Source organism: Blennius ocellaris (assembly GCF_963422515.1).
Source record: "Blennius ocellaris genome assembly, chromosome: 2".
Lineage (NCBI taxonomy): Eukaryota > Metazoa > Chordata > Actinopteri > Blenniiformes > Blenniidae > Blennius > Blennius ocellaris.
This window is the reverse complement of record NC_137651.1, coordinates 12,585,165-12,606,282: the sequence shown is the minus strand read 5'-3', so window position 1 is coordinate 12,606,282 and position 21,118 is coordinate 12,585,165. Positions and strand designations below refer to the sequence as shown.

The 21,118-nt window shown below is 41.0% G+C and overlaps 1 protein-coding gene across 2 annotated transcripts in view; it reads right to left on the bottom strand.

Annotated features, from left to right (window-relative positions):
* The window catches only part of LOC308134791 (rho guanine nucleotide exchange factor 26-like), a 30,539-nt gene extending 9,645 nt beyond the window's left edge, over nucleotides 1–20,894 (bottom strand). The window contains exons 1-12 of one of the 2 annotated variants that reach the window (XM_080502583.1): nucleotides 20,773–20,894; nucleotides 18,473–20,004; nucleotides 17,480–17,531; nucleotides 17,227–17,369; nucleotides 14,083–14,139; nucleotides 13,527–13,687; nucleotides 10,559–10,711; nucleotides 10,285–10,414; nucleotides 9,705–9,779; nucleotides 8,774–8,863; nucleotides 7,993–8,147; nucleotides 2,038–2,247 (exon numbers count right to left, since the gene is read on the bottom strand). In XM_080502583.1, the coding sequence (XP_080358709.1) occupies nucleotides 2,038–2,247; nucleotides 7,993–8,147; nucleotides 8,774–8,863; nucleotides 9,705–9,779; nucleotides 10,285–10,414; nucleotides 10,559–10,711; nucleotides 13,527–13,687; nucleotides 14,083–14,139; nucleotides 17,227–17,369; nucleotides 17,480–17,531; nucleotides 18,473–19,921 (2,675 nt within the window). In that variant the 5' untranslated portion in view covers nucleotides 19,922–20,004; nucleotides 20,773–20,894. Of the gene's footprint in view, nucleotides 1–2,037; nucleotides 2,248–7,992; nucleotides 8,148–8,773; nucleotides 8,864–9,704; nucleotides 9,780–10,284; nucleotides 10,415–10,558; nucleotides 10,712–13,526; nucleotides 13,688–14,082; nucleotides 14,140–17,226; nucleotides 17,370–17,479; nucleotides 17,532–18,472; nucleotides 20,101–20,772 lie in introns of those variants that run through there. The other variant, XM_080502582.1, reaches the window with a different exon arrangement.
* Between the last annotated feature and the right edge of the window lie 224 nt (nucleotides 20,895–21,118).

The window sequence follows — 21,118 nt, the reverse complement described above, 5'->3', positions numbered from 1 at the left end:
GATCTAGTGGGTTTGTGGTTGCTCGATGTCACGGTTATGTGACCGCCGAAGGCCCGTAATGACAGTCGGACTGTCAGAAATTCAATGATGGGCGACTCACTACACTACACAGCTTCCACCTAAGGCCACTCTCCAACCAACCAATTGATATGCTTCAGAGTATGACGCAACACTCAAACTGAGGGCTTCTCAGCCCTAAATGTTGCTGTAATTTTGCACATTTTTCTCTCTCTTCAGCCAAAACATCACACCAACTAATTGGAATTTACTTTCAGATTGGTGCATTTTCATGGTAAAATGTTTCCATACTGAATGCAAAAATATGGCTGATGTAAATAATAACAAAATCATAAAAATCATACATATTTCAGCTTAAGCAGCAATGTATTCATACCATACTGCAATAAGAAAAGAAAAAAAATGATCATGGCAGCTGTGGTTTTATCTGTGAGCCTGGGGAAACAAACTTCCAAGGTCATACAGTATATACAGTTTGCACAGAAACCAGAGTCAGATGTGTTTTCTAGGATTTATTATTTTATGTTATTCTCCACAAAAACTCATTATGATATAAAATAATAATCATTTGAAATTACTAAATATTGTATTAACATACTAATTAAAATAGAATGCAATGTTAACGCACTGAAGCAGAAACATGAGACATTTTTCATAATATTAATATATTATATGTATGAATATGCTGGTGTATTATGTATAAAGTATATTTGTGAGATTGTGTGTATATATATAGTATGGATATTCTCTTCATAGTCATTATATATTTTGCAGGCCTACATACCTACCTACCATACCTACTCAAATGACTAACATTTCAATTAAAAACTTTCTAATTCAATAATGTGTCATACCATCAGTGGATCCAGAAAATAGTAAATAACACAATCCTTTCTTGTGAAGTTGCAATAAAAGTCTGAATATTTCAAGCCAGTTGTATTATCCACGAGGTTGAAACACCTGTGGTCTTATATTAAACATGCTGAAACAAAAGCCAAACACTCCCCTGTAGAAAACCCTAGCTGCAGTATAAAGCTACAGTCTTTGTGATGAGAAAACAGAAGGACCCTGAACAACACAGGGACGGGGAGGAACTGGCTCCATGCATATGAAAACACTTCACAGCAAAGCCTTGAACCACCAGCAAATAATCACAGTTAAAACAATGTGTGCGCTTGTGAGCTAGTGAGTGTGTGAAGGCACAAACTGCAACTCCGAGCAGAACAAATAAACCCTGTACGAAGCCCAATATATGGTCGATCCCTTTTGTTTGTGCGGGTTACATAATGTGAGCATCCTCGCTTTTCACTCTGTTTGCGCCACAAAGAGAGGAGGAATTAAGGGGGCAGTCTCGCAAACTGGAGCAGGCATGAGTTTCAAGGCTTTACCAAACAGCTGACTGCATTTCCAGGACTGAATGGAGGAATCATCCTCTTGGCACATGCAACACATTTCAGCAACAACCAACTTTAGGCGAAGAGAGTTTCCTTTCTTAGAAGAGGATGTGCTGGAAGACACTCAAGACAACACAATCTGAGACAGACTGATGTCTGTTTTACAGTACGACTGCTTACAGCATTACTGTACAGCAGAAAAACAGACCATTACTTAAGAACTAGAAGCAACAAGAGAGCCGATAAAACTGAGTGGAGACTAGATGTAACTAAATATCCCTGTGACTTGTAATGGTGGAAAAAAAAAAAAAGCTATGAAATCAGAGCTCAGGAAAGATGTGTTTGGGGGGGGGGGTGTTCTTACTTCTGGTTAAAAGGCATATTGGAGCACACACAGAAAAGATAAGAGAACAGAAATCTGCCCGAAGCTTTTTCTCGAAGAGGAAAATTCAGCTAATAAAGCAAAGCAACCAGGGCTCATAATGCTGCTTTCAACTTAAATCCAACAGATCACACTCAAACCATATGAGTGCAGTGAAGCACAAAATGATTTACAGATGCCTTCGAGGAAATACAAAACAAAAACAGCACAGGGGGAGGAGAGGATAAAAGGTGAAGCACTCACAGCAGCTCTGCTCCCAGGATCATGGGCACCTTCTCGTCTGAGTGGTTGCTACGAAAACACAGTCGGAACAGGTGGTTGGCGCCGGGCTGCCGTGAGCCCAGCATGCTGGCAGTGGTCCGGACCGGTGACAGGTTGATATCCTCAGGCTGACAGGAACCGACCCAGATCTGATCCCTCAGAGCGTAGTCTATCACAGAGTAACTCTCTTCGCTGTCAGAGACACAAAACAGAAAGTGAACTTCAATGATTTTGCCTTCAATACAGGGTTGACACCCACATAAAGCCAAAATCAGTCCACTGCGGGGTGACCATTAGATAAGATGAAGAAGACACACTTCAGTAAGAGTAGAGGTCATAACAACATTGAGGTCAAAATCTTAGCAGTGAAAGTTGGCTAAAATTTACAGCAAGCAAAAAGCATCAGCATGAAAAGTATCAATGAAATGCTGTTGCAGGCAAGATTTCAGATTCTTCATCATAGTTATTCTACAAATTGCATCAAAAATCCCAAATTGCAGGATGTACTCATCTTTTCCAACCAAAACACAAGGATAGTGTGAAAATTTAATTATTCCTAGATTATTAGAAAAATCGTTTTACTGGTTTGGCCCAATAATGATAAAGGTATGAATAAATTTAATTAAAAGGACTTTGACACCTCTGCCAGGACGCTACGGCTTAAAATCAACACAAATAAAGTCAGATTCCTGAGATAAGTAATTGGTTTTGTGTAATTAAAAGTTCCGTTTGCATCTTTACAGCTTTGAGCTTTGAGACGAAGTAAATAAGATTCACATACAGTCATTCAACAAATCACAGCACATGTTATGAATCACAAATACAGTGAGAGCTGTCAGAGTCAGTGAATTATGCACGAAGCTTCAGACTGAATGTTTTTTCTTCCTCATGCAAGCGTGTTGTTATTGCCTCGGAAAACTAACTGAAACTGGATATGATTCTCATAGTTCCTGAAAAGCACAACTCGTGGATATCCTGAATTATGTTCCACAGGGTGAGATACAGACGGCACCGTTAAAAATGAATAAAATTAATAAAGCCCTTCTGTATGGAGGCTTCATGTTCTCCCTGTGCATGTGTAGGTTTACTGCAGTTACTCCAGCTACTCCTTACAGTTTTTCTTTTTTTGCTACATGGAGATGAGAAAACTTTAGTAATATGTGTTCATTTTAAAATATTTAAAATATTACTAATTTTGAGTTTCTAACATGTAATAGAAAATTAAGTATTAAAAAAAAAAGTAAAAAAAAAAATAGAATTAAACAGTTTGTATTTTCTAAACTCAATCTGTATATTAAAAAGCTTTTAGTATCTATTAAATGTTAATTGTGGCCCGCAGTAATCTTAGAGGCTAAAATAGTAAAGAATAAACCAAAAATGGTTTAAATGTTTCACATTATGTGCAATAACTGTGACAATGGAAACAAATGAGGAAAAAAGAACACATTTTCTTCCTTCTACTATCTAGATAAGCACTTGTACATAAGAATACGAGTTTGAATTTGAAGAAAAAAATAAGAATACTATTGTGCACAATCAATTGCTTTCTGAGCACCCTGCATTGAAAAAAAAAAAAGGAAAAAAAAGTGATGCATTGTGATATAGGGCTGATAAATCAAATCTCTCCAGTGCTGTGCTGCAAACATGCAGGTGTCATCCCACTAAATCAGCTGCCCCCAGTTGCTTTAGCGCATGCCTTCACTCCCCATGAGCAAGACCCGACCCTGCGTCCAGCAGTACGGGAGTAAGGTAGACACATCTGGAGTTGATTGTCTAATGTGGCATCGAACACAGAGGAAAGAAATATGTGTGTTTTCTTACTGCAATGCAGAACAGGAGCTCACATGTGTTTTATTAACCTGAGATTGAAAGCAGCCACGTTAAGAAACTATGTGCGGCTCGTGGCTTCTAATCAGCCAGTATGTAGATTCGTGTGGATTTACTTGCTGCAAACGTACACACAGACATGAGCAGCAACAACGGCAGTCGAGGAGAGTTTCAGTCCCTCTTTCATTTACGCACTGAAACTCGAGAGGTCACGACCAGCAGAGAAAATCCAGTCGCTGTCAGGAGATTCTCAATAAGGTTCAACTGTTGTCCATCAGCCCTGATTATCCACTAATCAATCAAGTTGCTACACAAATTATAAGCACAGAAAATGTTTATTTTCTATTTTGCTTAGAGAAAGAGAACATGGGTTGAAGTTTGCTTTATGAAAAGAAACTTTGAAAAGAAGAACCTGAGCTGGCTTCTATCCACCACAGAGCCACAAATCAGGTTTTTACCTTCTGGCTTTTGCACCGATTATACAAACAAAATGGAAGGTTAATCATTAAGCCTTCAAAGCACTCAAGCGAGTTGTCTTCATTGTTTTATGTTTAATGCTAAGCAAACCAGTCAGCCCACCATCTCCATCTTAAATGTTATTAAGCATATATATTATTATTATTGATAAGTTCATGACAAACAGGTGATACCCTAGTGTGCCATACAATATAAAGGACAAACTATGTATTCTCTTTCAGCTCAAAATTTCATTTCCACCACATGTTGGCGAATATATTATTTTATTGATGGGTTGATAGCCACGTCGTGCACAGTGAAAATAAAGCTTATCATATGGAAAGTGCATATACGTATTTGTTAACCCCTATAATTCTTTCCATATTAAAAAGAACCCCAACAACAGTACCGGTATTTATTATTTAATATACTGCTCTGAAAACTAATAAAAGTCACAGTATGTCAGTTGTCAAACATATACACAATGTGTGTACTACATCCTACATTGGGTGTGCTTTATTACTGGAATCCCAAACAACATGTCAATTCCATATAGAAATGGAACGGAAATATGCCCTGCACGTGTTTGAGAACCTCTGACCTTCTATACACTGCCACTGAAACAATCCATCTGAGATGTGCAACAAGTATTTATTCTATCTACTTCATTGAGTTCCTATAATCAGGCTGAAAATGCAGTTTGGGTACAGGTTTATTAAGTTGTAATTTGCAACAACTTCAAAAGAGACAAACACATTTTCTATTTTTTTATTATGCAATGGGACATTTAGCGGTAAAATTATAATAATCAAATCAAACCAAGTATTTGATTACTGCTAAGAGGTGGAGTGAAATATGTTTGTTTTAATATCACAGCTGGACCTTCGTATCATCAGTCCTTTGACTCCTTATAAGCCTTCAGGTAAAATGCCTGGAATACCATTAACATGACACAAGGAGTGGGATGGGTGGGGACAACGCATATTTGCCGAGTGAGCAGTTTGGATTATTGCTAAAAGATTTGAGGTTGGTCACAGTTGAGTTATCCTCTAGAAATGTAAGTGAGGGAAATCATAAACCCAAATATTCTGAGGAAAAATACCGGCAGAGCCAACAAATGCAACACGTCCTTGATGGTATGAAAATCACTCGGCTGTCAGAGATAACACCGGCATCCACTGCACGATATCACGACTCTGCCAGTTTCCGCATTTCTAATGTACAATCAGATTTTTTTAGCAGGCAAACCTCCAGAGAGACTATGAGATAGCGTCTTTCAGATGTACGTGGACACTCACACTCACACACACACACACACACGCATATTGAAAGCTTAACTGTCAGTTTTAAGACACTGGAGCAGAAAGTGAAGAGGTCATGGGTTGGAGACAGACACCCACAAAAGAAAACTGCACAGAAACAGACAAATAAAGTGGTTACAAGAGAAAGAGGAAGAGATGGAAGCCTCCATAATAATGAATGTTTAGATGATGCCCAGCATTCACACAGGAAAAGGGGGGGGGGGGGTGAAGATGAGAGAGGAGCCAGCTGGTGTGTTACGTAAGTGTTCCTGTGAGCCAGAGAGCAGCAGACCAACACTTTTCCGCTGCATGACAATATAGTCCTGTCCGACATGGGCTGGGTTCACAGCAGCACCAATTTGGATCCAGTACAAAGTCAATAAAATGTGCACAACTGGTCAACCAAGAGTGCAATAAAAGTCTTATTCAATGTTTTATACAATATATGAAACCTAAATTTGGTAAGTGACTCCAACACAAACTTTACTTTCAATTTAATGCCATTTCATGCCAACGACAAGACACTTTCCAAAATATCAAGGTTTACGATTGAACAACACAAATTCTTTGTTTTGAACATTAATAGACCTATAATCTCAGGGTATAGCTAAGTTTATTTTTCTACTGTTTAACGGCTGTGGGCTTGACCTTTTCACCCATTCCCCTCTGGTTTAGATGGTATTCCTAGGAATGAAAGTGTGTGCAAATGAAACAAGAATAAGCTGAAATCATAATCTGAGTGCATTTAGCTGCTGGTAACACGCATGCATGCACGCACACACACTCTCCAGGTCATAATGACTATTGCTCGGTTATGTCTCGGGAAGTTTGTGACCTGCTGGAGCCTGGCTCGCCCTGCTTGCTCTTGGTGTGTTTTTGTTTTGATTACTACCGATGAAGAGCAGTGGAGTAGCGTGCCACAGCAAGGCTCCCCACTTCCCCGCAGTACAAACCAATATTATAACAGCTTCTCCCATTCAAATGCACACACACACTCCGATTCGTGAGCACTCCCATTTCTCAATCCTTCCTCCAAACACATGCCCGACACCACACACTGCCGAAGTCTGCCTTCCCGGATCAGATTCCCAGAAAAAATATCATAAGGAATGTTTCTTTTTTTCATTTCTTTCTTTTCTTTTTTTTTTATTGCAGCGATTCTTAGGAATTCTGTGTGTGCAAGTGGCGGGGCAATCAGTTCCAGACACAGAGGAGATGGACGGGAAGGATTGTTTTTCCTTTCTTCTTTTTCTTTTTTGGCAAAAATAGCAATGCACACACCCACACTACACACAAGCAAATGAAAACCACATAATTTCAAGGAAGCGGCCTTTATGGTTTATGCTTCGAACTAGAGGAAACAGAGATCGGGGGTAAAAGTGGATTCGGTGACAGTGTTGACAATGACCAGGTCTGTTCAAGCATAAGACACGTGGGCCAAAACCAGTCAGGTAGCAAGTCCAATACAGCCTGCTGGATAATGTTGCAAATTTAACATTTTATTTTAAATACAAGTAACAAGTACTGTTTGTATTGTACTAATGTACTGTATTAGCAGGGGCGAGCACAGTTTTACTAAGAGCAGTGAACACAACACATCACCGAGATCTAAGCTGAGAGACCGCAATAAAAACTTGCAGGGTCACATAAATATCAAAGCTATATTGTCTGAAAATACAATATAAAAGGCATATTGAAATAAATGTGAAGAGTTTCATAATGTTATCATGTTATCTTAAGGTTACCTAAATGTTCTCATTTTATTCGTGTGGTCCACTCAAGATATAACTGGGATTTATGTCACAGGTTGAGGTGATTCATAGCGCTGGGGCATCTTAAAACTTTGACAACACGCAGGATAACAGGTGGAGCTCAAGGTGATTAATGCCAAGTTGCAGCAGGTTCGAGTGACTACACCTGTTCAGGTAAACACACCCATGAGAAACTGGGGGAGTGTGAACGCTCCTTCTGACTGGACAGCTCATCTATAAATAGTGACATCATAAAAATCCTGTTTAAAGCTTTACAATGTGATTGAATCAACCTTTCCTCTATTTGAATGAATAATACTTTCATCTTTCCATAGACAGCAATTCTTCTTTAGATGAGCCTTATTTGCCAGAACAAGCTCAAACACGATGACAAATTACACATAATTACAGACGTTGTACTCTGAGCCTGGATGACATATGCTTCATACTCATGCATGCTGCGAAAAAGCGAAAGCTTGTGGTTACACTTCCATCCTTAATATGCCGTAACAGGCGAGTTATGAGCAAAGCCTGTGAACAAAACACCACAGTCACACCGGCTAAATCAAACACAGAGGCCGCATGCTCCCGGAGAGACGCACCTCTTCTTCCTGGTGACGATGAGGACGTCATTGAAGAGGAAGAAATACACTTGCTGTCGCGCCGTCCGCTTGAGGAAGATGCCGTTCTCCTCCACGAATGCCGTCAACTCTCCTCTCTTCACCATCCATCTGGAGGATGAGACCAGGGGGAACGGCTGTAGGAGAGGGAGCGAGACCATATGAGGATCTGACACAGTGTGTGTTGTTTTCTTCATGTGCTCTGATGAATTGTTAAATCAGAGTGTGTGTGCGTGTGTTAACAGGCGGCAGTGCAGATTGAAAATATGTTCACTAAACATCTGTGAAGTCTCAATGCACCAACCGTTCTTTTCAACATTAATTAGCCAAGCTTAAGCTCTGTCTGCGTTTACGCATCTCTGAAGTAGCAATGCCAGCAGCAGTAACCTGGACTGTTTGTATTACTATTCATACAATAACTGTTTTAGCGTTACTTGTTATTATCCACCTTTTTCATTACCAACTGTACATGACTGTTGAAATGTGCTGTACAAATGAAGCTGTCTTGCCTTGCAGGGGAAACTTGTGTGACAATGGCCTGACAGACTTTGCAGTGGGTTTTTGTATCCCCCATTTTGTACAAGTTTATATTAAATCTTGAAAGATATGAACTTACAGTAAGCAGGAGGGTTGCTGCAAGCAGATTAGAGGTGAAATATGACTAAATTCAAGTGAAAAATTTGATTTTTTTAATTTTTTTTTTATTGTGTTGAAACACTGACTCAGTATGTACCAGTTCCATGCGTTTCATATACACACATACCTTGATCTTGAAATCCAGCTGAGAGTTGATGGTGTACATCATTTCTGTCCTCTCCATTGTGCGAGCTCCTTCATTACACTTCCTCACCACCTGGCCACAGAGAAGAAGTAATTATTTGTATAAGACGGGCTCTTCTTTTCAACTCCATCCACTGATTGTAACATGAAAGCAATGCTGATAGGCCATAGCTTAAAGGATTTGTTCATACTCATCAGCAACAGTGAAATGTGTTGATTTGACCTGTAAAGCCTCTGCCTCACTGGGCTGCAACAATTCAGTACAACTTGGAGACATATGCATGCAAGAAAATAACCAATGTTCACTGCTGAGTTGTTACTTTGCGTATGTTGCACAATTGTTGCAAGAATGTCACACCAAGTCAGAGTGAAATTGGGTTAAAATTTGGCCTGGAGTTTGTATGTATTTATGTATGTATGAAGTTATTTATGCAATAGATGGAATAGTTATGGATTTCTGGTACTTGTAATTGTCTTTCAAAAGATGCACAATTGTTTTGTAGCGGTTACAGAAAAGTTACATAGCGATAGAGAATTCTGGACCATATAAATCTGAAGTCTCTTCCCTGTCCACCGATCATATTTTGTTAAATGTAAAGCAAAATGGATTTCATAAAACAAGAGCAGAAGCTGCTGAATATGGAACCGAGCTTGTATTAGGACCAAATTGCCATGCTAATAAGGCTTACTTATGATTTCTTACCCTTTCTAATTCATGGAAACTAAATTGAGAAGGGGCTTGTAAAAAGGTTTTAGAAATCGTTGTTGTGTATGAAGCTATTATGCAAAAATGAATAGTACAATTTTTTTTTAACATGAAACTCGTCTTTGTAATTAGTCACAGCCCAGTCATGTAAAAGTAAATATAAGCAGCAGGATGCCTTCAGCATTTACCTGGTGAAATGACCACTGACCTTGCTGACTGCTTGTAAAGCTCTTGTACACTCTTCATACTGTGTCGAGTCTTTTGGTGTCTTATGACAAATTGTCTGTAAAAACAAGGAATTAATACATAAACAATTAATTGATACATGCAGACTAACCAACAGCAGCTCTTAATAAAAAAACAAAAAATAGACGGATAAAAACATTGAAGCTGTGGGAAGAAAAGAAATGAAACCAGACTTTCTCAGGATGTGAAAGCCTCTGCGTGTACAGTCATAAACCTCAGAGCGCCTCGAGAGACGCTGACCGAGAGCAGGAGAGAAGGGAATATACGTCAACCAAGAAGAAGGACGAGAGGGAGGAACAGTAGAGACATGTGGTGCCAATGTAAACATGACAATTAAAGAGAAAAAAAAAAAACATCTGGGGAGGATAGAGGAGTGAAATCAGTTAAGGTTAATAAGAAGTGATGTAAGGTCACATGCATATCTTTGAGGTTAACGGTCATCTGAGGCAGAATAAGGGCGGCAGGAAAAAACAAACATGTTGCGTAAGAGGCCGTCTTATCATCACAAAGTTTGTGCTACTGTAGGTCAGTGCTGTACTCACGTCCATGAGAAGAGGCAGGCGAGTGATCCTCTGCATGGGCAGGATCAGGAAGGAAATCATGGGGAGATTCCTGCAGTCTGGGTGGCCCTCGATCCTGGTCAGTACATCCTTAAAAGCTGGATTCTTAGACCTGCTCGGAGGAAGACATGGGTTGACTGATGATGAGCAGAAAGAGAATCCAAGTGGTTCTGAGCAGTGGAAGATCCAGGCTGGATCTAATCCACGGATGACATGATAGGAACAAATATGTCTGTGTCTTTTTGTGATCACTCACACCAGCCTCTGCAGGGTTCTCTGTTGGTAAACCTCATTGGAGCAATACGTGATGTATGGGTCAAAGTTTGACTGAGCATGTTTGCAGACGATGTCACTGATGTCGTCGATCACGATATTATGCTCGTGTCTCTCCTCCAGTTCTTTAAAAAACCTAAAGTGAAAGACAGTAAGAGATGAAGAAATTCCTACAAAGCAGATCTTCAATTCATGGCCGCTTGGACTGCGATCTGATCTCAGCTGACTCCGGGTGAAGGCCAGACAAGTCAACAGCTCATCACGGGGTAAATACTAATGGGCAATTACGAATCTGTAAGCTTAAATGTATGTTTTTAGATTGCGATAGGAAAACAAGAGTTAGAGGGGAAAAAACATGCACACACAGGAAGAATAAGCAAACTCCATTCAAACAGGCTCCCAGGGACAAGCCCTTCAACTCCGAAGCCACTGCAAGATGACAAAAGAGGAACTCAGCACCACTTAAAATAGACACAGTCTACCATTAACCATAACACAGAGGCTTTTCCTCTTCCTGAGACCCACCAGATGGCCGATTTAATGGCTCCCCACATGTCCGACATCAAGAGACGAAGTGTTTTTGCGTGCGTGGACTAAGGTGACAAACAGGAAACTGTTACACAGACACAGGACGCTGACCTTGACCGGCTGTGAACTTTATCCTTTCTAATGAAGGCATGTGCACACGATAACAATACCCGCACAAATGGTGCTGCTTCTGAGCTTGATCAGGTCAAGGCTTCAACCCAATGCTGTCATAGGAAAAGAGCTGAAGTGCAGAAGAGATAAACCAGATTTGGCATTTATGTGCAATGTTTTATGTTCTCCCTGCACATCATGCATTTGACAATCATTTTGACTATAAACCTGAGGTTTTAACCCATATAATTTTAATTGAGTAATTCTCAAGAATAATTTACCGACATTAAATTGGTTCTGCGAGCTTTCTCATACAAGGGACAGACCAATATATCTTCCCCGCAATTTGCCTAAAGCATGTGTGTGTTTTCTGTCTCCATGATGGACTGGTGTTCTGTCCAGAGTGTATCCTGCCTTCAAACATAGTCAGTTGGCATTGGCAAGCCCTCAACAACCCTGACATGGATAAAGTGGTACAGACAAGTAAACAAACACAAATATTTGAGACTCATCTCTCATCCTGTCCAGCTATTAAAAACCATCCAACAGTCTTAAGGCCTACAGTCCCTCTGTCTATGTACTTGAGTAAGGAGGGTATATCTCCCATTATTGTGCCTGGCCTATACGTCGGAATGACAGATGGGGAGTGAGATGGGCTGCAACATGTCTGAACAAAAGCACAACAAAAATTGCTGAGGAATTTCCTAATACCACCATTCATACAAATCCAAAGCCTGAGAAAAGGGAGTGCTGTCAATCCACTGGTGCCTAATAGCCTGGGGAAAGTGAAGGGTGTTATCGGATAACACCAGGTTTTCACAGTTTAAAAATGAAATGTACACAGATGACGAGCTTAATGCAGCTGATGTTTTTGGTGTTACAAACTCCTTGAGCATGTCATGAAGAAAGGACACTAGAAAAGGCAGTGAATTCCTAGAATATACGCAAACACATTTTGTAACTAAACCACAATAAAGTAACACTGGGTTTGAAAGAGAAAAAGAAAAAAAAAAAGAAAAAGAAAAACTCATAAAAAAACCTCTTTTCACATGTGCATTTTTGCCTGGGGTGAAGTAGCTCCCTGGGTAACACTTAAAGGGTCGCGTAAACTAATTTCACGCTTTGATTTATTAACCCAGATTCTGCTGCGGGGCGTCACACTGGAGCACAAAGTTAAAATGTAAAGAAAATCTTGTTTTTCACTTGTCTCTGTTTCTTCGGGTAAATATGATCTCAACGAAGGACTTACTGAAGTCAACTAGCATGCTTGACTTCAAGGTAGAAAGGCTAATAAAAGTGAAAAGTAACTTAAAATAAGGATTTTTCCAATTGAAAATGCCGATGAAGCAAAACAGATTTTCAGTGAAGTCTGTTCTCATGGAAAACACCTGAAAAATTATGTCTCAGATAAATCCCAGAAAGAAACTGTGATCATTTGTGAAAATAATGGAGTCTGGCTGAGCACAGAACAGCTGAGGCACCAGTTCTCTGAGGTTTCAGTTTTCATGGCTTCAGGTCCGTTAATGTTTCCCTCAGTTTAAACGTAACCCGTAGAAATCCATGACAACATGGACATGAATGTTAATTAACAGTCCATATCGTATAGTATCACTAAAATGGACAGCTAAACTCAAAGCTATTTTTGAGAAAGACTATACTTGAAAATGGCAAACTTTTGTTGCATTTTGACAATTTGTTTCCATGACAACAGTGTTGGGAATCTCTGAAAACTGTACTCCTTCAATATAGCCAACAATCTTTCTGAAACATGCCTGCAATAATACTGTATCTGCACATGTGAGAGTATAGTCAGTAATAACAATAGAAGATTCCAAAGTTCTTGTGCTGTTTTCTCCTTTGAATTTGAGAGTGACACTGAGTAGGTCCATCCAACAAAAAAAGACGGATGGATGGATGGATGAATGCTTAATTGCTATTCTCTGCATGCATGTGTACATGGTTATTTACAAAAAAAATGGTTGTGAAACAATGTGTACAAGGTCTTATTTGTCCTGGCTGTTGAGCTGTTTTCACTATGTTTAGCTCTTGAACATTACCACTTCTTAAGTTTATTTAAATTAAATAGTCTTCCACTGAAACTCAACGTGTGAGAAATGTATCAGGCCATAATTCAACCTCAAAATCTCCACTCTACGAGAATTCCCAAATGCACCCAAAACTAACACATAAAATCCAAACATTTCTCATAATCCTTACACACTAAAACACCACAATGTAGACAATTTAATATATCCAGGTATAGACATGATACTGTTTACAACAGATAATGATTATAATTGAGTCCCTCATACTTTTTGCTTGCCTCGCAGACATCGGTGATGTTCGAAAAGAGGTGGTGATGCTCGGTCTTCGTCATGGCCTCGATGAGCTCTGCAGAGTTCTTGAACATGCGGATGAGGATTTCCAGACTGTGAAGATAAGAGTGCTCCGAGGAGATCACCTCAAAAATGGCCTGCGGAAGGAAACGAAATAACGCAACAAAAGCTCATCAGGAAAGGGCGCCACAAATTCCCGATTCATTAGTTGGTCTGCGTCATAAACATTTCTGACATATTTGTGAGCTCCTGTCATGTTCAGCATGTAAAGAAACAAAGCCATGAAAGTTTAATTGTTCATGAGTCAGTCTGTCTTCCCTAGCATGCCGTGCAAAACTGTGTTTCATGCGTCCTCCTGCTGAATGAATTTCCTCTTGATAGCCAAACGGCTCATGATGCAGGCTTCCTCTCGTACTCTTAATGGGTTTTTATTTGTTGTGCAGAGAAAAACAAGCCGCTTGACCTCCTTAATACTGGCTAAGCCTTCACGAAATGATATGAACCAAACAAAATGGAAGAATATGACGCCTACCTCTTGTCTTTTGCGCTCCTCCTGACTTATCACGTCAGACAAGCCACTTTTCTTAACCTAAACGTTGAAAAAGAAATTATAGAGAAAGAGAAACAAGGGATGTTTCAAGTCATGAAAGATTCCAAACACGATGCACACTGGTTTGTTGAGGTCACAAGCCATCTGCAATTATAGTATGGGTGCAGCCTGTCACTTGTTTTTGATTGTGACTATTGTCCCGGCACACAAACAAAGAAGCACTTTGCATACCAAACTGAGCCCATGAGGTTGATGACGAAAATGACAAAACAACAATCTTCACCAAATACAGCGGATGAGTACATGAGACTCTAATCCAGGGGTGTCAATCATGCAACATTAAACCTTACAAATTCTAAAAATTAGCCATACATTTTGAGATTTTCCACTAAAAGTACGACTTGCCTATTCCTTCACTGGGGATTGCACCAAGAGTACGAGCTATACGACAACAACATATCAATGATGCCGCAGTGAAAGCTTGCTCTGTCATTGACAGACTAGTCAAGGGAATTGCATGACCTTAAGAGTGGCAAACCATCTCCCAAGACATAGGACCAAGCCCAGATGGCCGGATTCAATTACTCTGCAAAGTAATGGAAGTCAATTCAAAGAACATACTATGAAGGTGGATTCCCAACAACAAACAAAAAACATCCTGAATGAAAAATATGAATGCAAAACTTGTTTCTTATGGTCTTTTGCACTGTGGTGACCAGGATGATTGACATAATGCTGAGAACTTATTTTCCTCAAAACATTTCTTCAGGTTTTTAAACAATATTGCTTTAAATGTAAAATTGTCTTCATACCTTTTTGCCCTAAAATACATTCTCATTAAAATGGGCTTTTGTTGAACTTGTTTTGAAAATGTAGTTTGGCTGTAAACATAAAAAAATAACTAGGGCCCAGCCGTTGGCGAGGTCCCTAAAAAAAAAAAGTCTTCCCACAAGGCTGCAGATTAAAACAAAGCAATCTTTTATAATGGATTGTGTGTATGGAGGCCGCTGAGTTAATCAGTCTGTGAACTTTGTTAGACTGAATATAACCCAATAAAATGCAATCCCTGTTCTCATGTTTCACTATATTTAACCAATGCGGCTGCAAGGGCAGATTTTATTGTGTTAGACCAGCTTATGCAAGCAGGTGGAAATCCTGTCCTGGCATTTTCCTTGTTTCCACCAGCTTCCTATCCGGCTTTGTAGGAAAGGTAGGAGGAAGTGATACAACACTCCCAGAGGAGCAGTATCACTGCTGCAGGAGTATCTGCCCTGCCGTGTTCAGCAAACAATCAGAACAAATACATGCCGCAGATCAAACATCTCAAGTGGTTTTTCAGGTTGATTTCCTTCCCACTGACAGACTGAATTTCATTAGTCATTGCACTCCCTTTCTTTTCCGTGGAATCCCTGTAAGTCTCTAGCAGCGAGTAGAAAAACACAAGTTTTTTTTCAGTGTGGGTGACAAATTAAAATTGAGTTGAATTGGGCGTACCGGTAACTGGAAAACAATCAATTATTTATTACTATTCAAAGTCAATTCAGTGGCACAAATAACATGAGTGAAAGTCAAATTTGGTGTTTGCTATTTTTAAACAGAGCGAGACGATCCAAAGTTCACAGCTTGAGCCCAATAAAAGATTTTAATTTATGACTACCACACCACACCTTAAAAATAATGATCGGAGCACTAGGATTTATTAAATGTTTTGGATGTGATGATTCATTAAACCTTACACAGGAGACACAAGCCTAAAGAAGGTTTGTTGAAGGCACCATTAATACATCTGATTGTCGGACTTTATTTAGAACGGAACTTCCTGCCACACCAGGACAACGATTTTCATAAAAAATAAGGTATAAAGTCTGAATGAACAGCCATGCCCCAACATAGAAACAAAAACGCTACTGTAATGAAAAGTGATTATGGAAAAGTTATTCTCAGAAACTGTTTGGTCAGCCTGAAATGCTGGACTTATCACCTTTTTCTTGGTTAAATAAACAATAACACAATTATCCTTGCTTTCAAAGTTTCAATCTAATTCCTAATGTGTGCGAGCCTGAGGGCATCCAGCCAAATATTTCAGACGCAACCACAGCTGACACTTTATGTTGCAGTCAGCCGGTCTTCCCTCGGACGTCTCCAATTGGTTCAGCTGCCCGACTGCGAACTGGAACATGTAAGAGATAACGCATAACTCCGATCGTGGCTTCCCCTCCACTGGCTGGTCGTGCATTTTAGAGTTAATTTTAACATTCTCATATTTTCTTTTCAGATCAGCTGCTCCTGAAGGTGCTGAGGTGTAAACCGAGGTTCAGAGGAGACAGAGTATTTTCTGTTGCTCCTCCTAAGTTATGGAACGAGCTATCCCTGCACCTCAGACAAGCCCTTTCACTCTCCATTTTTAAAACTCATCTAAACGACCCATTTTTGTTCCTTGGCTTCTAACTCAGCCGGAGACTCTGCTTGTTTTTATTGTTGCCGTTTTATTGTTTTTATAGTTCACACTTTATGTTTCAAGGTTTTTATGTCTATTTATGTACAGCACTTTGCTTCAGCTGTAGTTGTTTTGAAAGTGCTACACTATAAAAATAAAGTTGAGTTGATTTGATACTCAATGACATCTACTGCCTGGATTTGCTCCTGCACGTTTTCTGCTAAGTGAGTAAACAATTAAATAGGAATACCTTAGCGGGAAACTGAACGAGCTCCTCTATACTCCTTTTTTTCCCCCCATTCCAAGCTTCAACTAGATTATGTAATGCAAAGCCACCACACATTTCCCGAGAAGCAGCATTTTAAGCATATTTGCAGTCCGACAACTTCACTGGATATGCCAACGCGTTGGCATTAGTCCCAGCGGGGCTTCCAAAAACTTCCTGTGGGTTGAGCTGTCTGCCTCCCAGCCTGCTTGAGTATGAGAAGAAGTACTCCCCGCAACGGGGCAGGGGGGGCAGGGGGAACACAGAGACAGTGGGAGGATGGGTACGTAGAGTGGCCAAACTGGATATGACAGCATTCTTTAAAGCACTCGCATTCCAAGACCCAACAGCCAGAGCAAAAGATATATGTAGAGGAATGGAAATGACCCTCCTCGTGTCTGTGTGCATGTGTGTTATGTCTAACCACACTGAGCTGGCTCCAGGAGGTGCGAATGGGTCGGTACTGCACCACGATGCCGTCATCAGGTTTGGCCTCTTGGGCATCGGGGTCCTCATCGGAGTCATTATGTAAAGCCTTCTCCTGATAGTTCTGGTACAGCTCCTCCTCTGAAACACACAGAGAAAGCTATCGTTAATGTGAGAAAGAGCTCAAAATAAACAGTCAATAAAATGAGACTGAAAATGTCATGAAAACCAGACCGAAGCGAGTTTCTCACCCTCGCTATCAAACGTCAGCTGAGTGGTCAAGACCTTCTTCCTGTTAGGACTCTGAAAAACAAAAACAAATCTCAGTGTTACAACATATGTGTGGCCATGCAGATACTTTTTTTTTTTTTTTTATTTAAAATGAAATAAAGCTTATGAACCTCCTGTCACCTGTCATGACTTGCCTCTGCTCTTTCTGGTAACCTCACTCTATGACCTCGTCTATTTACAGAGCCACTGTGTGTATATGTGTGGGCACCGTGTCACATTACGTCATGTCTTCTAACAACTACATTAATTGTTTCCTTGTAAGGCTTTGTCCCAACTTCTGCTGCTGGTGCTGCCAAGACTGCCTGCCTCGTCTGTTCCACAACACTCCATCTCTGTCGTAATTTTACTGTTCAGACTTTAACCCCGATACTGAATGTTCAGGTCACAGCAATCTATGAGCACAAGCAAATATAAAAACAAAAAAAAATTATCACAGTTTATGAACTCATAATGGATTATAAATCATAACGAAACGAATAAAATGCAATGCCAACATTCACAGAGCATTCCTAAGGTTGCTTATTGATGTGGATGGTTAGCTCACCACTCAATCTCAACTGACCGTGACAGAAAGAATTGTACAACCGAGACGGGTCAGCAGTCCATCAAAGGTCAAACACATTCACATTCACACCTACAATTTCTAGTCACTAAATAACCTCAAGCCCATGTGTTTTGTATTGTGGGAAGAAACCAGAGAAAAATTACTTTATCAAATAGCGTTAAACATAGGTTGTAGAAGTCCAACTGAGTCGATTCTGGAAAATTCACCACTTTTATCCGCTGAAATAAAGCAGCAGTTTAGAAGAGCTACAGTACGTATATGATCAATTAAAGAGGCTTCCATATTCTAATGGTCTAAATTCTTCAAATCCTTTTGACTTGAAGACATCCTAACAATGGACTCTTTGAACACTCAAGTACATTTACTGCACAAAAACACATCCACCCACCTTGTTTTTCTCATCACTTTTCAGCTTTTCCAAGGCAGGACTGACAGCCTTTGAAACCTTGTCACTGACGGAGTTCGGTGTCTCGGGCCTCACAGGCTTAGCTGCTCCAGGTCTAGGGAGGCTTCCAGTCCCTGCACTTGCCGGGCTGAACGATGAAGTCGAGTCATCCATATCAGACCCTTTGATATCGAGCTGGGACAGCTGAAGTGTCCTGGGATCCACTGTTGAGACCTCTAATTCTACTCCACTAACAACAGCTCTTCTGTAGGATGTGCTCCTCAGGCCTCTCCTCAGCATTCCAGAGCTCTCACTCTCCCCCTCTGCGTCTTCACTATGGCCCCCTCCTGTAGAGAAGTAGGCCCCTGTTTCCACCATGCTGACGGCTCTCACCGCTCGCTTGGAAGGATCCAACCCCAGCAGCCCTGCCATACCTTGTCCCTGAGAGCCAGAGGCAGGCACCTTTGTCTGCCGGACATCGGACGCTAAGCCCTTGGGAATAATCTGCTGGGTGCCCATCTTCAGGGCAGCGGGGCTGTGGGTGCTGAGGACAATGGAGGGTAAGGGAGAGGTGGAAGGGGAAAATGATGGTGTGGGGGACAAAGAGGACACGGAGGAAGATGAAGAGACATGTCTGGTGTCTTGCGAGGATGAAGACGAGTTTATCTGAGACTGTCTGAGCTGTGCCTGCCCTCTGTCTGCAGGTGACGGGGAGCGAGGGGTCGGGGGGTCTGAGGAGGTTAGGGAAGAGAGAGAGGGGATGCTGGAGGTGGAACTGTGGGAGGGGGTGAGAGTACGACGGGAAGGAGGAGAGGAGCTGGAAGCGGATGACAGGGAGGACAGTTCACAGTAGTTGTTGTTGTTGTTAGGCGTGCGTTGAGAAAACACAGGTGAGGACTGGTTAACTGAAACAGAGTCCAGGGAAGCTGAATTTGTCCCAAATGCTACCTGGTCTGTTTGAGAGTGCAGAGCGAAAGGACCAGACACACATTTCCGAAGGGCCTTAAGATGTTTCTCAGGCCACAAAGTGTCTCCATTAGGGTTTTTTCCCTTGGCACAGTCTCCATTACACACTCTGTTGGACAGTGAGGCTGATTTGTTGTCATCAGACCTGAGCTTAGACAGAGAGAAGCGTCCACTGGAAAAGTGTCCAATGCTGATGCTTCGAACAACTCTGGTTTTCCTTGAAGGTTTGTGTAAAATGTGCTTTAACACTGTGGTGTTCTTGCACGGTGATGCCACCACCAGCCTTTCGGCAGGCTGGCTCAAGGTGAATGAACAACTGTTGTCCTCCACGGGGAAGTCCGTCGTCATGACCCCATTCATGTGGTAACTGAGGGGCCGGGTCTTGGGTTTGCTTGAGCCCTGAAGACTTTTACCATTTTCTGGCCGCCGTCTCCACAAAGGGGTGATGTTATTATTGGACAAATCCACATCATTGCCAATATCCATGGTTGTTGTTGGTCTGCTTCTCGTCTTTGTACGTCCAAAATCGCAGGTCACAGTGTGAACACTGTCCCCTTGTAAGGATCTCACTGTTGGAATGAACCCCAAAAAATAAATCATCAGTATCACAGAGCTTAGAGAAGGATTGTCAAATAGATTTTTGTCAAACACAGCACAACTTCAATAAAAGTGCCAGGGACCAGCAAAATATGAGCATACATTTTATTTAATCCAAACTTTAACACAATTGTATTTATTTTTTTCCTGATCAGCACAGGTCTTAATGTTGTGCTGTGTCTCCTACTCTCACTGAAACAATGTAATGCCTTCAGCACAACTGTTACTTTCAAAGACAGATCTCAGTAAGTGTCTTTCAAACTTCTGCACTTTATTGGCTGGATTGGACCTTCTGACTGGCACATTTGTTTTTGTTGGGTTGTTTTACCCAGGGCAGTACGTTTTGACAGCCCTGGTTAAGAGCCTCTCAAAGTTTACTCATTAACCAGGACAATGCAGGTCCTGGCAGCTGGACTTAAAGAAGCAGGGGGACCATTTGGTGAAGCTCCAACACGAGGCAGCCTCAGAGGACAGCTGAGGCTCCTTTTGTATGTGCTCACTGCAGTGAAATGCCCCAATTACCACACAAAGCTGTCAGGATATTGTTAGCTGTGGAGAATTACTGTAACATTACAAAAAACAATCACAACGAGTTCAGAGTTCAGTAATTTACCATTGTTTTTTTTTTTTTTTGTTTGTTTTTTCATCACGTCAAATTTTCTGCAGGGGCATGTCACGGAGAGTCTCTGCAGTGGAGGTGAGCAGTTTTTTTTTTTAACAGGTTGTTGAGTCAAACTTACCTCTAATCGGTAGATCCGCCGGAGAAAACCCGTCATCGTACCCGTGCTGTCAAGCGCCTTTGGCTGAACAAGTTCTAAAATGAATGAGTTTTCCTGCTCATAGTGTCTAAACTTTATTGGAGCTCGTGGAAGCGGACACGCAACTCGGCTGGAAACTTGCGCGCGTCTGAAGCGCAGCGGAGCGCGCAGGAGTCCCAACCAGGAGGAGGAGGAGGAGGAGGAGGAGGAAGAACAACATTCCCAAGTTCGCGTGAAGTTAACAACATATTCCTGATAAAAAAAAAAAGGGGGGGGGGGCAGACATAGGATCAATGTGCATTTCAGTGAACAGAAAAATTATGTATAT